Consider the following 16,910-nt stretch of genomic DNA (forward strand, 5'->3'; position numbering starts at 1 on the left):
AAACTAAAAGAATCCGCAGGAGTGTATAAGAGAGCATCACCATCAGTACTAATGGATGACAACAATCAACCAATCTTTGAGCCATTACACATAAAGAAACGATGGAAAAACTATATTGAACAATTATTCACTGACGAACAACGGTCAAGATATGATAACAACATAAATACATCTTTAACGGGAAACCCAATTACCAAATCCGAAGTAGAATATGCAATTCAATCACTAAAAGATAGGAAATCAACCGGACCCGACGAAATTCCTTCTGAAGTCTTAAAGTTAATAGATGGTGATAACATCTCACTCATTGTAAGACTTTTCAATCATGTGTATGATACTGGCCAATATCCAAACGAATGGCTGAAATCAACTTTTATTGCGATACCAAAGAAATCTAATGCAAAAAAGTGTTGTGACTACAGGCTTATTAGCCTTATGTGCCACATATTAAAAATTTTTTTGAGAATAATCCACAAACGAATTTACACGAAATGCGAAAGTGCTATGGGAGAGTCCCAGTTCGGCTTCAAGGAGGGTATGGGCACCAGAGAAGCCATATTATCCATCCAAGTACTGGTACAGAAATGCCGCGAAGTTCAAAAAGATGTTTATATATGTTTCATTGATTATGAAAAAGCATTCGATAACGTCCAACACGACAAATTGATAAATATACTAAGGGAAATTGGAATACAAGAAAAAGAAATTAGATGCATACGCAATTTATATTGGAACCAAACTGCAAGAATTGAAATAAATGGTGATCTGACTGACGAAATTCCCATATCAAAAGGAGTCAGGCAAGGATGCATACTATCGCCGCTTCTTTTTAATATATACTCCCAAAAGATATTTAATGAGTCAATTGAAGGAGAACGAATTGGAATAAGAGTTCGGGGTAAAATTATAAATAATATACGCTATGCTGATGATTCCACAATTATTGCTAGCAGCATATCTGGGCTGCAACAACTCCTAGACAAACTCACGTACGTAAGCGAATCATATGGCCTCAAAATAAATATAAAGAAGACAAAATATATGATTGTAAGTCGAAAATATGTCAGTTGTGAAACGTCACTAAATATCAAAAACGAAAACATCGAACGCGTAAAATCTTTTACATACCTCGGCGTTTTAATTAACGACCAATGGAACACATCAAACGAAATTAAGCGTCGAGTGGAGATGGCCAGAAATGCCTTTTTTAAATACAAAACAAGTAAGAACAGACTATAGTCGGACGGGGCCGACCATGTGATACCCTATACCACTAAACGCGTCTTCTTGGGATAAAGTTATAAGATGTGCATTAGAAATTTTACCAATTTTCACACAAAAGTTTTGATCAATTTAACCCGCTAAATATTATCCGATCATACCGTTGACTTGCACGCTACTTCTTCATCTCAAACCAAAACTACGTTTAAAATTTCGCGCCGATCGGACTATTATTGCGACCTACAGAGCGGCTACAAAATCGAGCAAAAATTTTGTTTTTGGTCCATTTCATCCCTTTAACATTTCACGATCATCGCCAAAAACTAATCAGTTCTATTCTGGTCCAAACCCGACCTCCATACTAAATTTCGTGACAATCGGTCCATAATTGCGGCCTCTAGCTTGATTACAATTTTTAATGGACGGACAGACGGACGGACGGACGGACGGACACACATCGCTAAATCGCTTTATCTCGTCGAGATATGAAGTTTGGTATACCACATGAGGGGTCTACGACGAATATTTCGCGGCGTTACATGAATTTTTGGGAAAACAAACTTATTATACCCTTTTCCACATTGTGGTATAGGGTATAAAAACACTTACAAACCATGAAATTGGTCTCAAAACGAAGGCAAGATTTGTCAAATGCTACATTTGGTCTATACTACTATATGCAGTAGAAACCTGGACCCTAAAAAGTGCAGATGAGAAAAAAATTGAAGCATTTGAAATGTGGGTATACCGAAGAATACTGAAGATACCCTATACATCGCATATTACGAATCAAGAAATTCTAAGACGAATGAACCTCGATAGACAACTTTTACGCACCGCAAAATCAAGGAAAATCGCATATCTGGGGCACCTGATGAGGAACCATAAATATAAATTTATACAAGCCATTATAAAATGTAATATAGAAGGACACAGAACAAGAGGCAGAAGAGAGACGTACTGGTTAAGGAACATCCAAGAATGGACAGGATACTGGGATGAAACGAATCTAATACATGCTGCGAAGAATCGAGAGCTGTCAATAATTTCATAACATAAAACATTAAAATATATTAATTTGTAATACATATAGTATTGTATGATCGCTTATATCCGAATAACGGATCCGCAAATAAAGAAGAAGAAGAAGAATATCCAAATCTGAACCGATTTCGATATAATTTGGCAAATTTATGTCTAGACCAAATCCCGTTACGCATTTCAAATTTCACCGAAATTGGACATAAATGGCGAGTTTGGTGCATAAAATACAGGAAATCGGCCGAAAATATATACAGGAGCTATATTCAAATCTGAACCGATTTCGATATTATTTGGCACATTTATTTCTAGACCAAGTTCTGTAACACATTCCAAGTTTCACCGAAATTGGACATAAATGGCGAGTTTGGTGCATAAAATACAGGAAATCGGCGGAAAATGTATATGGGAGCTATATTCAAATCTGAACCGATCTCTATATAATTTAGCACATTTATTTCTAGAAAGAATTCGGTCAGACCCTCCAAATTTCAGCGAAATTGAACATATATAGCGTGTTTGGTGCATCAAATGTGGAATATCGGCCGAAAATGTATATTGGAGCTATATCCAAATCTGAACCGTTTTCCATATAATTCGGCACATTTATGTCTAGACCAAATTCCGTTACACATTCCAAATTTCAGCGAAAGTGGACACATATACAGTGTTTGGTGCATCAAATGCGGAAAATCGGCCGAAAATATATGTGTATGGGAGCTATATCCAAATCTGAACCAATCTCAATATAATTTGGCACATTTATTTCTAGAACAAATTCCATGGGAAATTCAAAATTTCAGCGAAATTGGACATATATAGCGTGTTTGGTGCATAAAATAAGGAAGTCGGCCGAAAATATATATGTATGGGAGCTATATCCAAATCTGAACCGATTTTGATATAATTTGGCACGTTTATTTCCAGACCAAGTTCCGTCACATATTCCAAATTTCATTGAAATTTGACATAAATAGCATGTTTGGTACATACAATAAGGAAATCGGCCGAAAATATATGTATGTGGGAGGTATATCCAAATCTGAACCGATTTGAATATAATTTGGTAAATTTATTGTATAATTTGGAGAATGTATCTGTAACAGTTCTAAAGATATTTGCATACAAAATCTAAATTTTTTGTAGGTACCTCCGGTTTTGATGCTATATCTCCAGATCAACGCGAAATTTCAAAAAATGATATAGCCTATTTTCATTGCAGGCCATGTAGCAATGTACCCTAAAAATTTCAGTAAGATCTGTTTAGCGGTTTTCGAGTCTATAAGGCACAAACAAACAAACAAACAAACGTACAAACAAATTTCAATTTTATATATATATAGATAGGGTCTATCTCTGTCAGCACAGCTGACTGATACTTTCTTACTTGTTTTGCTTTTTCTTCGTTTTTTTCATAGTAGGATGTCTTTTTTTAGGTGTGGTTTACTAACCCGACCCCCAAACCCAAGTTTTAATCGTTCTTATGTGTGAACTTGCGGCACATGTTAGCTCACTACCTTTAAGGGGTACATAAGGCAGCTCCCAAGGTGATATTACGGGGAGGTCAGTGTCCACTTGAGCTGAAAGAGGGACCAATATAAATTCTGGGCTTTGCCATGTTAAAGCCGGTCAGGACCGTTCCTTGGTATCTTTCATCCCCTACGTCACCCAATAAATCCATTTTAGTTCAGAATATTTTGTGGTGAAGGGTATAAAATCTAACTATTTTTACTTCTTTTATTTTAGGAGAGTAGAAAAACTCAACCGAATCTAGTAAAAGAATGATTTCTGAGAGTTAAATCTAACACGCTGCCCTGTCTGTTTTATGAGTCTTTGCAACCCACAAATAAATGTTAATTAACACAAAATATATAATTTTTTTCTTTGTTCTTTGATCTCATTTATATTTATGGAGAATTTATGAAATAAAAAAGAAGCAATTCTCCTTTACATTTCCCACTCTATAATAAAACCCTTTTTATTACTCCTTTTTAATTTCTATTTTTAGCAAGCCTTGGATGAAGCCACTGATGCCTGGGGCATAAAGGTTGAGCGTGTTGAAATGTAAATATCCGTTTCCTTTTTCCGTATAACAAGCCAAACCCCCATAAAAACACACAAATATCTTTGTTGTTTATCTAAAAGTTGTGCATGCTTTGAAACCGCAACCATTCCTTTGATAGCAAAGAAACAACAACGAGAATAAAAAACGATATGAAAATAAATTTCATTTTCACACTTTCAGAAAAGACGTACGACTTCCGGTACAATTACAAAGAGCCATGGCCGCGGAGGCGGAAGCAGCACGCGAAGCCCGGGCCAAAGTCATTGCCGCTGAGGGTGAGCAAAAGGCATCGCGTGCCTTGCGTGAGGCATCAGAGGTTATAGGAGCCTCACCGGCAGCCCTTCAACTGAGATATCTACAGGTTGGTCAATTAAGCAATTGCATGCCATTAACTAGACATGTTAACATGTGTTGTTGTTATAATTTTCGTTTTTTAATAAATATTTTGTGCTTTTTCCATTTATTGTTACCCTTTCAGACTTTGTCACAAATTTCCGCTGAGAAAAATTCCACAATTGTTTTTCCAATGCCAATAGATATGATAACATATTTCCTCAGATCCAAAGATGCTGCCACCCAACAACTGGCCCAAGCTGCTCTGGCAGCTATGGACGAAAAGTCATCACCGCCAATGGCACAAACAACGTCAGCAATGGCATCAACAACAGCAACAACAACATCGGCAACGAATAGTAACAACACAAACAACCACAACCACAACAACAACGGGAACAAGGACATCAAGTCATTAGAAAAATCTGCCTAAAACCAAAACAGACAACCAATGTCAATGATTAATCTGCCAACAGCAGGATTTTGTATTCCTCCTGCCGCCTGCCATTTATTAATGGTTTGTTGATTATTTTTGTTGAACCAGAAAAAAAAGATGTTGGCCATCTGTCAAAATACTATTTATGGCTTTTAGTCGTGTTTATATCGTAAGGCTTTCGAGTTAATTAACTTGCTTAAATATCATTTGAAATTCACCACAAAACTATTCTCTCTATCTCATCTAATCTATAATCTTGTTAAATCTAGTAAAAGAAAAATACCTCTTCATTCGACCAGTATTCTTAAGTTTTATAAGTGATAAATTACGACACCCGGGGAAATGTTGTAAGGCAATTTGTATGTATTGTATGTACATATGTTCGTACATAAGGGTATCTCAAAATAAAATGATTTCTTTTTGAGTAGATCTTCTTAAGGAAGACCAGTGGGTCTTCCTATAGAATAACAGTAAGTCTTTCTAAGTAGTACCAAAAGCTTTTCTTATAAAAGACCAGAAGGAGTAACTATAGAGTACCTGAAGGTTTTCCTTTAAAAGACCCGAAGGTATCCCTATAAAAGGTTTTCCTATAGAAGACCAAAAGGTCTTCCTACAGCAGACCAAAAGGTCTTTCTATAGCAAACCAGAAGGTCTTAAGATAGAATGCGAAGACCAGAATGAGAGGAACTGAAATTCTTTCTATAGAAAACCAAAAGATATCTTTGAGAAAACCAGAAGGATTTCTATAGAAAACAAACCTTTTTCCCTATAGAAAACCCGATGGTCATTCTAAAAAGCACCAGAAGTTATTCCTATATAAAAGCAAAAGTGCCCTTATAGAAAAAAATATCCTCCAAGAAAAGACCAAAAAGTCTTCCTATAGAAGACGAGAAAGTCGTTCTGTGGAAGACCAGAAGATCATCCTATCGAAAACTGGTGATTTTTCATGAAACACCAGTAGGTCTTCCTACAGAACACCAGTACGTAATAATAGTAATAATTTTTTATTTATGGTCTTCCTGTAGAATGCGGGGACCAGAATAAGAGGTCCTGAAATTCTTCCTATAGAAAACCTAAAGGTTTTCTTATAGAAGACCTGAAGGTCATCCTATAGAATGCCCGGAGGTCTTCCTATAGAAGACCCGAAGGTCTTCCTGTAGACGACCTGATGGTCTTTCTATAGAATACCCGAAGGTCTTTCTATAGAAGACCTGAAGAAGACCCGGAGGTCTTCCTGTAGAAGACCTGAAGGTCTTTCGATAGAATAGCCGAAGGTCTGCCTTTAGAAGAACTGAAGGTCTTCCTGTAGAAGACCTGAAGGTCTTCCTGTAGAAGACCTGAAGGTCTTCCTGTAGAAGACCTGAAGGTCTTCCTGTAGAAGACCTGAACCAAAGGGTTTTCCTATAGAAGACCTGAAGAATACCCGAAGGTCTTTCTATGGAAGACCCGGAGGTCTTCCTGTAGAAGACCTGAAGGTCTTTCGATAGAATAGCCGAAGGTCTTCCTATAGAAGACTTGAAGGTCTTCCTATAGAAGACCTGAAGGTCTTCCTATAGAAGACTTGAAGGTCATCATAGAAGAGCTGAAGGTCTTTCGATAGAATAGCCGAAGGTCTGCCTATAGAAGACCTGAAGGTCTTCATATAGAAGACCTGAAGGTCTTCCTATAGAATACCCGAAGGTCTTTCTATAGAATACCCTAAAGGTTTTCTTATAGAAGACCTGAAGGTCATCCTATAGAATGCCCGGAGGTCTTCCTATAGAAGACCCGAAGGTCTTCCTGTAGACGACCTGATGGTCTTTCTATAGAATACCCGAAGGTCTTCCTATAGAAGACCTGAAGAATACCCGAAGGTCTTTCTATAGAAGACCCGGAGGTCTTCCTGTAGAAGACCTGAAGGTCTTTCGATAGAATAGCCGAAGGTCTGCCTTTAGAAGAACTGAAGGTCTTCCTGTAGAAGACCTGAACCAAAAGGTTTTCTTATAGAAGACCTTCAGGTCTATCTATAGAAGACCTGAAGGTCTTCCTATAGAAGACCTGAAGGTCTTCCTATAGAAGACCTGAAGGTCTTCCTATAGAAGACCTGAAGAATACCCGAAGGTCTTTCTAGAGAATACCCGAAGGTCTTTCTAGAGAAGACCCGGAGGTCTTCCTGTAGAAGACCTGAAAGTCTTCCTATAGAAGACCTGAAAGTCTTTCGATAGAATAGCCGAAGGTCTTCCTATAGAAGACTTGAAGGTCTTCCTATAGAAGACCTGAAGGTCTTCCTATAGAATAACCGAAGGTTTTCCTATAGAATACCCGAAGGTCTTCCTATAGAAGACCCGAAGGTCTTCCTGTAGAATGCGGGGACCAGAATAAGAGGTCCTGAAATTCTTCCAATAGAAAACTTAAAGGTTTTCTTATAGAAGACCTGAAAGTCTTCTTATAGAAGACCTGAAGAATACCCGAAGGTCTTTCTAGAGAATACCCGAAGGTCTTTCTAGAGAAGACCCGGAGGTCTTCCTGTAGAAGACCTGAAAGTCTTCCTTTAGAAGACCTGAAAGTCTTCCTATAGAAGACCTGAAGAATACCCGAAGGTCTTTCTATAGAAGACCCGGAGGTTTTCCTGTAGAAAACCTGAAGGTCTTTCGATAGAATAGCCGAAGGTCTTCCTATAGAAGTACTGAAGGTCTTCCTGTAGAAGACCTGATGGTCTTCCTGTAGAAGACCTGAAGGTCTTCCTGTAGAAGGCTTGAAGGTCTTCCTGTAGAAGACCTGAACCAAAAGGTTTTTCTTATAGAAGACCTGAAGGTCTTTCTATAGAAGACATGAAGGTCTTCATTTAGAAGACCTGAAGAATAGAAGAATAGAAGACCTGAAGGTCTTCCTATAGAAGACCTGAAAGTCTTCCTATAGAAGACCTGAAGAATACCCGAAGATCTTTCTATAGAAGACCCGGAGGTTTTCCTGTAGAAAACCTGAAGGTCTTTCGATAGAATAGCCGAAGGTCTTCCTATAGAAGTACTGAAGGTCTTCCTGTAGAAGACCTGATGGTCTTCCTGTAGAAGACCTGAAGGTCTTCCTGTAGAAGACTTGAAGGTCTTCCTGTAGAAGACCTGAACCAAAAGGTTTTTCTTATAGAAGACCTGAAGGTCTTTCTATAGAAGACATGAAGGTCTTCATTTAGAAGACCTGAAGGTCTTCCTATAGAATACCCGAAGGTCTTTCTATAGAAGACCCGGAGGTCTTCCTATAGAATACCCGAAGGTCTTTCTATAGAAGACCCGGAGGTCTTCTTGTAGAAAACCTGAAGGTCTTTCGATAGAATAGCCGAAGGTCTTCCTGTAGAAGACCTGAACCAAAAGGTTTTCTTATAGAAGACCTGAAGTCCTTCCTATAAAAAACCTGAGAGCCTTCCGATAGAAGATCTACAGTACATCCTATAGAAGACCTGAAGGCCTTTCTAAAAAGGTCCAGAAATTCTTTCTAAAAGAAAACCAAAAGGTTTTCTTATAGAAGATCTTCTATAGGTAAAAGACCTGAAGGTCTTTCGATAGAATAGCCGAAGGTCTTCCTGTAGAAGTCCTGAAGGTCTTCCTGTAGAAGACCTAAAGTCCTTCATACAGAAAACATGAGGTCCTGAAATTCTTCCTATAGAAAACATAAATGTCTTCCTTTAGAATAACTTATGGTCGTGTTTTTTAGAAGACCCGAAGGTATGCATATTAAAAACCAGAAGGGCTTCCTATAGAAGACCCGAAGATCTTCCTATAGAAAACCAGAAGGTATTCCTATAAAAGACCTGAAGGTCTTCCTATAGAAAACCTGAATGTCTTCCTATAGAAGACCTGAAGGTCTTCCTGTAGACGATCTGAAGATCTTTCTACAGAATACCTGAAGGTCTTCCTGTAGACGATCTGAAGGTCTTTCTATAGAATACCCGAAGGTCTTCCTGTAGACGACCTGAAAGTCTACCTATACAAAACCTGAGAGGCTCCCTACAGAATATGAACAGGTCTTCCTATAGAAGACTTGAAGGGCTTTCTAAAAAGGTCCAGAAATTCTTTTTATAGAAAACCGAAAGATTTTCTTATAGAATACCATAAGGTCTTCCTATAGAAGATCTGAAATTCTTCCTATAGAATACCCGAAGGTCTTCCTATAGAATACCCGAAGGTCTTCCTATAGAAGACCTGATGGTCTTCCTATAGAAGACCGGAAGGTCTTTCTGTAGAATACCGGGAACAGAAAAAGAAGTCCTCAAATTCTTCCTATAGAAAACCGGAAGGACTTCCTATACAATACCTGATGGTCTCTCTTTTAGAAGATCGAAGGTCTTCCTATTGAAAACCAGAGGGTCTTCCTATAGAAGACCCGAAGAACTTCTTCTAGAAGACCCCAAGATCTTCCTATAGAAAACCAGAAGGTATTCCTATAGAAGACAAAATTTATTTCCTATAGAAAAAATAGGTCTTCTTATAGAGGACCGCAGAGAAGAAGACCAGAAAGTCTTCCTAAAGGAACCAAAAGGCCTAAGTTTAGAAGATCAGAAAGTCCTATAGAAGACCAGTTGGTCTTCTTTCTGAAGAAGAAAGGAAGGACTTCCAAAAACGAAAACCAAGTTTTCTTATGGAATATCGGGGGGCCATATTTGATATGACAAAAAAGTCTTCCTATAAAAGATCAGGAGGAATTCATAAAGTAGACCTAACGGTGGCCATATAAAAGTCCAGAATGTCTTCCAATTGAATACCAGAAAGTCTTTCTAAAGTCGACAATTACGGATGCCATGCTTTGAAATATCTTCTTCAACATGGTCATTTTTTTATCCGTCGTATGGCCTTCTCTTGGTTCGTACACCGTCAAGTTATGACTCCGTTATTTCATTGATCATAGGATTCACCCGCTCATAGAATACGCTCGAAACGCACTTTAACTGCAATGAGTCAAAACAACGTAAATCTTGTCATAAATCGAAGGTGAAGACATCGAAAACCATAAAATCGATATATGGGCTGTATCAAGACATGAACGAACATGGGTCCACAATTTTCGGTAGACCAAAATCCTAAAATAGGACGGTTCAGTTTACAGTTTATCGCCGAGTCCTAACGGCGTGTTTTAAGACACCACTCATAGAGAAGATGTACATGGCCGAAATACTCAGGAAATGTCGCCAAAATTGCTGGGGGTATTTTGCAACCATTGGAATTTTGAGGTTGCCTGGCCGGGGAATCGATCCCACGACCTTCAGCGGGTGTGCATACCATTGCATCAACTGTGGCACCCAGTTCAATGAGCTACAAATGGAAAACCCAACTTAGTACATTCTCGGTAACCGATAGGCAGAATATTCAATTTACATTTTGAAATATAATGTAAAAAATAAAGAACATGGCTTTCAATTTCAAAACATTTTACTTTTTGGGGCACCCTAACGTACTGCAGTTGAGTATGGTTACATTTCACAATAATTCACATCAACAGCAATACTTGTACCAGTAAGTTGACTAGAACAAGGAACATGGGCATAGCAAGTTCGACTGCGGATACATATCGTCACCAAAAATGCCCGAAGACGATACCCACACACAAATCGAAAGTCATTTTTTGATGGGATCTGACACATAAGGTAAAAATACATGCTCTGGCAAAATTTCAAGCTTCTACGTTCAAAAACAACGATCCTATTCAAGAAATAGCATTTCGGAAAATGGGATAATATTGCAGATTTTGTTGTAATGACGGATCCCAAAACCAAGCGTTTCCTCTGTTTTGGTTTCATTTATTACTCCCATTCGTATAGGATTGAAAATATCCCGAATACTCGCCCTCATAAAAATTATATTCCATATATTAATTTTTCAACGTTTTTTGCATCTCCTGTAAAGTTTTGATTTTGTGGGTTACGTCTTCGGGCATTTATGGTGACGATATGTACATATGTAATGTATGTAACGGCATTCCACATCCATTCATTTGTAGTTTTAATAGTTTATCCTAACTCAAGTTGTTCACTATTGAATCTATCTCTAATTATTATTAAAATGACAACTATTTATACATGTAAATATATTTATTAGGGTGTATCGATAAGAAACATTTACATTTGAATAATGTATGCAATTGAGTGGGATAGAAGTGCGAACATGCAGCAGCGGCGCTCTCAACACCGTATAAATACATTGTACCCGGGACTTTTGGCAGAATTTTGATTTCCGTGATGTGAGGGGGTTCACCGGACCAACATTTTTTATTTAATGATATCAACCTTAAATTTGACTTTTATTACGAGTACAGATGAAGTAATTAAAGCAGGCCTGTTCAAGGTGCGCACCTGAGCTGTCGGTGTGTGTCAATTTTCTCACACACACAATTTAAAAAGAGAGCTTTTGTTTTTGTTTTGAATATTTTCAAAATTAAAAATCAGTCTCTATTGAACATTCAATGAGGAAGGTTCTGTTTTCGAATTTGTCTATGAATTTATATGCGTACACTGAAAAAATGAATGAAGATACTGAATACGAATTTTTATTTGCCTAAAATTTTTACGGCAAATTAGAGTGTTTGGTTTGTCAACGCACTTTGGTTTGTCACGAACTTGATTTGCAACAAATTATAACATCAACAGTCACATTTGGTCAAAATAAAATAATTATTCTACTCTATATTTTGAAATATAAAATAAAAAAAAAAAACTGTTACGATATTTCTCACAGTATACAGAGAGACAAAGGAAAATTGAAATTTGTGTATTTCAAAACCAACACAATTACAAAATGTGTTTGTATGTGTCTGAGCAGGCCTGAATTAAAGTAAAGAAAACCAGCCTACTATGAAAAAACGAAAGAAATGAAAAACAAACCGCTTTAAAATTGGCGATCCCTGCAAACGTTTTAAGGACTACGATCTGCGAATATGCATCAGGAAAGTTCGCACTCTTTATAGAGAAGGCGCAATTTACGCATTGGTAGATGTGTTTGATAAGTTAAAGGCCGACAATACCGCAATACAAGAAATACGATGGATTGGGAAAGGCGTCATAACAAAACCTAAACGTGACGCATGTGTTTGGTTGCGGATTTGTAGTTGGTCAGAGATTAAAACATCTGGTCTCCAGCTTCACCCCAGACTTGCGCTCATGATCCAACAAAAGACAGGGGCGAACAGACCAAAGATATATTCTACTAGCGCATATGACTATTGCCCTGTCCATGAGATTAAAATTATTCTAAGCGATTTTATTGCCAAAATTGGAAAGGGGAATATCTTGGGCCCAACGGTAGGGAAATTCAGTCTCCACAGTAATAGATTTAAGATCTCTAGATCAGAAAACAAGAAATCATATTGATCACGTTGTGATAGATGGAAGAATTTCATGGACCATGTTGGATGTACGTTCGTTCCGAGAAGCAAACATAGACTCTGACCACCACCATGTCGCAGCAACCTGGTTAAACGTAGCAAATAAAGTACGAACAGACACAGCACGAAAGTTAGACATCGGTAGCTACAATCACAACCGATAGCCACAGCATATTCCACTCAATTGGCCCAATTGCTTATTCAAAGCACTCCTCGTCTCGATAACATACCACCACAATGGCAGAGTATTGCCCAATCCATGCAAATAGCCGTAAAATCCATATTTGGATACCAGATACACCAAGGAATCCATGGTATGACCAGGAGTGTCGTGCTGCTATTTAAGAGTAAAATGCGGCATATAGAGCTACTCTACTATCAGTAGAAACGCGTAGCGCACGACAGAGGTTTCGGGAGAAAAGGAGAGAGGAGAAACGTATTTTCCGCAGGAAAAAGAGAGAAATGAAAAAGCTGGAGTGTCAAAAATCGAGATGTACAAGAGCCAGAATGGAGTCCCAAAATTCTACCAAAGAGCTAAACATCAAACTGATGGCTTTGGTACAGGCACATCCTGCTGTAGAGACTAGCAAGGTAATTTGGTAACTGATACATATAGCGTGCTCAGGATATGGAAAGCGCGTTTTTCCAAACTTTTGATATCCAATAGTAGCGAAGGCGATGAAGATACCACAGATCAAATCCCAGGCGGTTACCACAATCTGGCAGGAGGAACGAGTACCCGACGATCTGAACCTGAGCATCCTATGCACTGTCCACAAGAAAGGAGATAAGACTGTATGCTCTAACTATGTATCACTATTCCCTACAATATAGTGTAAGGTATATTGTGCCAATGAAATAAGAAGAAGAATTATATTGCCCAACAGATGCCGAGGCAGGGCTGTACGGCGGATGACCCATCAATTCTACGCTTCGTCCGGTGAAAAAGGTGCTGCTTTGAAACGAGGTTTGATAGCTCGCATTGCCATTATGCAGAATGACCCGTCTTCTCATGTACGTTTTTCCAATTTCTCCGGGGACTTCAGGAAAACAAATTGAAGTGTACCACCCATAATTAACCGTCCTACGTTGCTCAAGCCGTATAGTCGCCACATGGTCAGTTTTGCCGAAAAAACAGGCGATCATTAGCTTCGAAGTGTTTCTTCCATGAACAACTTTCGTAGGATTTGGTTCGCATTCGAAGACCTACACGGTCGATTGGATTATGGACTATATCAGTCTACTTTTTCGGGTACCTATCATATAAAATTTCAAAAATGTTCGGAAAAGTGCAACCTCAAATTATTTAAATTTTTTGCAACAGCTTGTACTCGCGGGACCTATTACGACGGTATAATTTTTATCAGCGTAAGTCCATACCTATAGAGAAAATGGCCCGAAATCTGTAAAAGTTCCAAATCAAAAGTTCGGATGATAAAATCCAGCAAAGAGTAAATAATGGTTTTAGACCCCAAGTATGTTTGGACGAAATGTGTTTCAGACAATTTGGAGTCGATTGAGCAATTCCGTCCGTCTGTCTGTCTGTCTGGCTGGCTGGAGCGCACGATAACTTTCGAACGGATAAACCGATTCGGTTAAAATGTTGGCTTTCATAATATTTTGCCCAAACTTAGTTTAAGTTCGAAGATGGGCTATATCGGTCCACTCCTTCCGGTACCTCCCCCACAAAAGTTCGAAAATGTTCGGAAAATTTGTGCGCACGATAACTCTTGCAGGGAGTAACCGATTTGGTCCTTACTATGCCCATCGTAAAATGTGTACCAAACTTAGATAATGTTTCAATATAGTCTCAATCGGCCCACTCCTTCAGGTACCTCCCACACAAAATTTCGGAAAAGTTCAGTTTAGGGCCATCTCTCGAATCGCTTTGATTTTTGCTTTAGCAACTTGTATTCACTGCCCTCCATCTGATGGTACAAGTTTCATTACGGGCTCGTCCATACTTCCGGAGAAAATAGCCTGAAAGTTACGAAAAACAGCTATGACACCTTGTGAAGTGGTTGGAGCCCAAGATAACTCTAGAACGGATCTGTCGATTCGGTCCAAAATTTGGCCTTAGTAATATTTTGTCCAAACATAGTTTAAGTTTGCAGATAAGTCATATCGGTCCACTCCTTCAGGTACCTTCCCCACGAAAGATCAAAAATGTTCGGAAATTGGTCCATACATTACACATCCTAATACATCTACTAGGTCTAGATCAGCTTCAAATATGGACTATATTTGTCCACTCCATCCGGTACCTCCCACACGAAATTTCGGATAAGTTCACTTTAAGACCTCATATCGAATCACCTTAATTATACCCTCAGCATTTATGCTAACGAGGGTATATACACTTTCATACGGGCAAAATGTGCCTCATCGAAATAATGGTTTTAGACCCCAAGTATGTTTGGACGAAATGTGTTTCAGACAATTTGGAGTCGATTGAGCAATGTCCGTCTGTCTGTCTGTCTGGCTGGAGCGCACGATAACTCTCGAACGGATAAACCGATTCGGTTCAAATTTTGGCTTTCGTAATATTTTACCCAAACTTAGTTTAAGATCGAAGATAGGCTATATCGGTCCACTCCTTCCCGTACCTTCCCCACAAAAGTTCGAAAATGTTCGGAAATAACTCTTGAAGGGCGTAACCGATTTGGTCCATACCTTGCCCATCGCGAAACGTGTACCAGACTTAAATAAGGTTTCAATATGGACTCAATCGGTCCACTCCTTCGGGTACCTCCCACACAAAATTTCGGAAAAGTTCAGTTAAGGGCCATCTCTCGAATCGCTTTGATTTTTATTTTAGCAACTTGTATTCACTGCCCTCTATACGAAGGTACAAGTTTCATCAGGGGCAAGTCCATACTTCCTGAGAAAATAGCCTGAAAGTTGCAAAAAGTTGGAGCGCAAGATAACTCTCGAACGGATCTGTCGATTCGGTCCAAAATTTGGCCTCAGTAATATTTTGTCGAAACATTGTGTAATTTCGAAGATAAGCCATATCGGTCCACTCCTTCAGGTACCTCCCCCACAAAAGTTCAAAAATGTTCAGAAGAATTGTTTGTACGGTAACTCTTGATGGGAGTGGCCGAATTGGTCTATACTTTACACATCCTAATATATCTACCAGATATAGATCAGGTTCAAATAAGGACTATATTTGTCCACTCCATCCGGTACCTCCCACACAAAATTTACGATAAGTTGACGTTAAGACCTGATATCAAATCACTTTGATTTTTTTTGGAGCAACTTGCATTCGCTGCCTCAATTAAGATGGTGTAAGTCCATGTAAAAACCGCCTATGGCACTATATGTTGTGGCTGGAGATCCACGGTTCAAACGCCCTAAATACATACGTATTTTGGGAAAATTTTTTTCAATATACACAGGCTGAGGGTATACCTCTGTCGGCAAAACCGACTGATACTTTTTTACTTGTTCACGTTCCAGAAGCCATAAAATTAATAGTTATTCAGTGTGTCATACCCTTGTTACAGTAATGGGTTAGTAGGGTGTTTTGTAAGTAGTTACGACTACCAAAAAAAGTACTATAAAACCCGTTATTTGTTAATAATTGTTTGCTGATTAAGACTTCTGCAGCGACTTGAATCGTTTTTAATTCACAGGAAAGTTGATTGTGTTATAAAAATATCTCTATTCTTCAAACATTACATAATATAAACCACGAAATAACGATTCTGAACAACTGTGCCAAGTTCCCAGCAATGCTTATTTGTTTATTATCTTTAGACGTTGCAAATGCTGTATATTCTACATGAATTGTCTTACTGTCTGTCTATTGGCTTTTATATTCTCAAGTAATTTGTTTTATTTCGTAAAATCATATGAATTTGACAATAAGTTACAAGAATGTTTTCATATCGATACACCCTACTATTCTAGTATTTACTTACTTATAACATTACATGCCACAATACATTTGTTTATATAATAGGGGGACTTTACATTGTGATTACGCAATAACAATTAAAATTGACAAACGATTCTTGTTATTTGTCTATGTAAATATATTTATTTTAAATTATCGCTTATTTCTATGCAAGGATGATTACACTATGTGAACCCCCTCTGTAACTTAAATATACTTACTTACATACATATATACAAAAATCTATCTATCAATTTATCTATCTATCATTCTATTGATTATGTTTGGTGATAAGAATAAAAGTTTTAAATAAAGAAAAAAAAAACAAATATACAATTTAAAAAAAGAAATAACGGCATTTTGTTTTGTTATTTTAGGGATATTTGGTGGGTCATATATATTAATCTATGTCTTTAGGATGTCCTTAAAGGAAGCCGAGTATTGTTAAAAACAAACGGACTGAGTGCTCCGACTTAGTATGCTTGCATAAAACAGGCATTGACATCACAACCCCACATTACACGAATTCTACGAATCCACATTTTGTGGTGTATGGGCCCATG

At 38.1% G+C, this 16,910-nt stretch overlaps 1 protein-coding gene across 1 annotated transcript in view; it reads left to right on the forward strand.

The window, feature by feature from the left end:
• The window catches only part of LOC141401098 (band 7 protein AGAP004871-like), a 62,708-nt gene extending 57,144 nt beyond the window's left edge, over positions 1 to 5,564 (forward strand). The window contains exons 6-8 of the mRNA XM_073980936.1: positions 4,271 to 4,326; positions 4,508 to 4,688; positions 4,806 to 5,564. Coding sequence (XP_073837037.1) covers positions 4,271 to 4,326; positions 4,508 to 4,688; positions 4,806 to 5,093 — 525 coding nt within the window. The 3' untranslated portion in view covers positions 5,094 to 5,564. The remainder of the gene's footprint in view (positions 1 to 4,270; positions 4,327 to 4,507; positions 4,689 to 4,805) is intronic.
• Positions 5,565 to 16,910: the final 11,346 nt, after the last annotated feature.

This window comes from Musca autumnalis, unplaced genomic scaffold (assembly GCF_047663935.1).
Source record: "Musca autumnalis isolate F117 unplaced genomic scaffold, ASM4766393v1 scaffold_4, whole genome shotgun sequence".
Classification (NCBI taxonomy): domain Eukaryota; kingdom Metazoa; phylum Arthropoda; class Insecta; order Diptera; family Muscidae; genus Musca; species Musca autumnalis.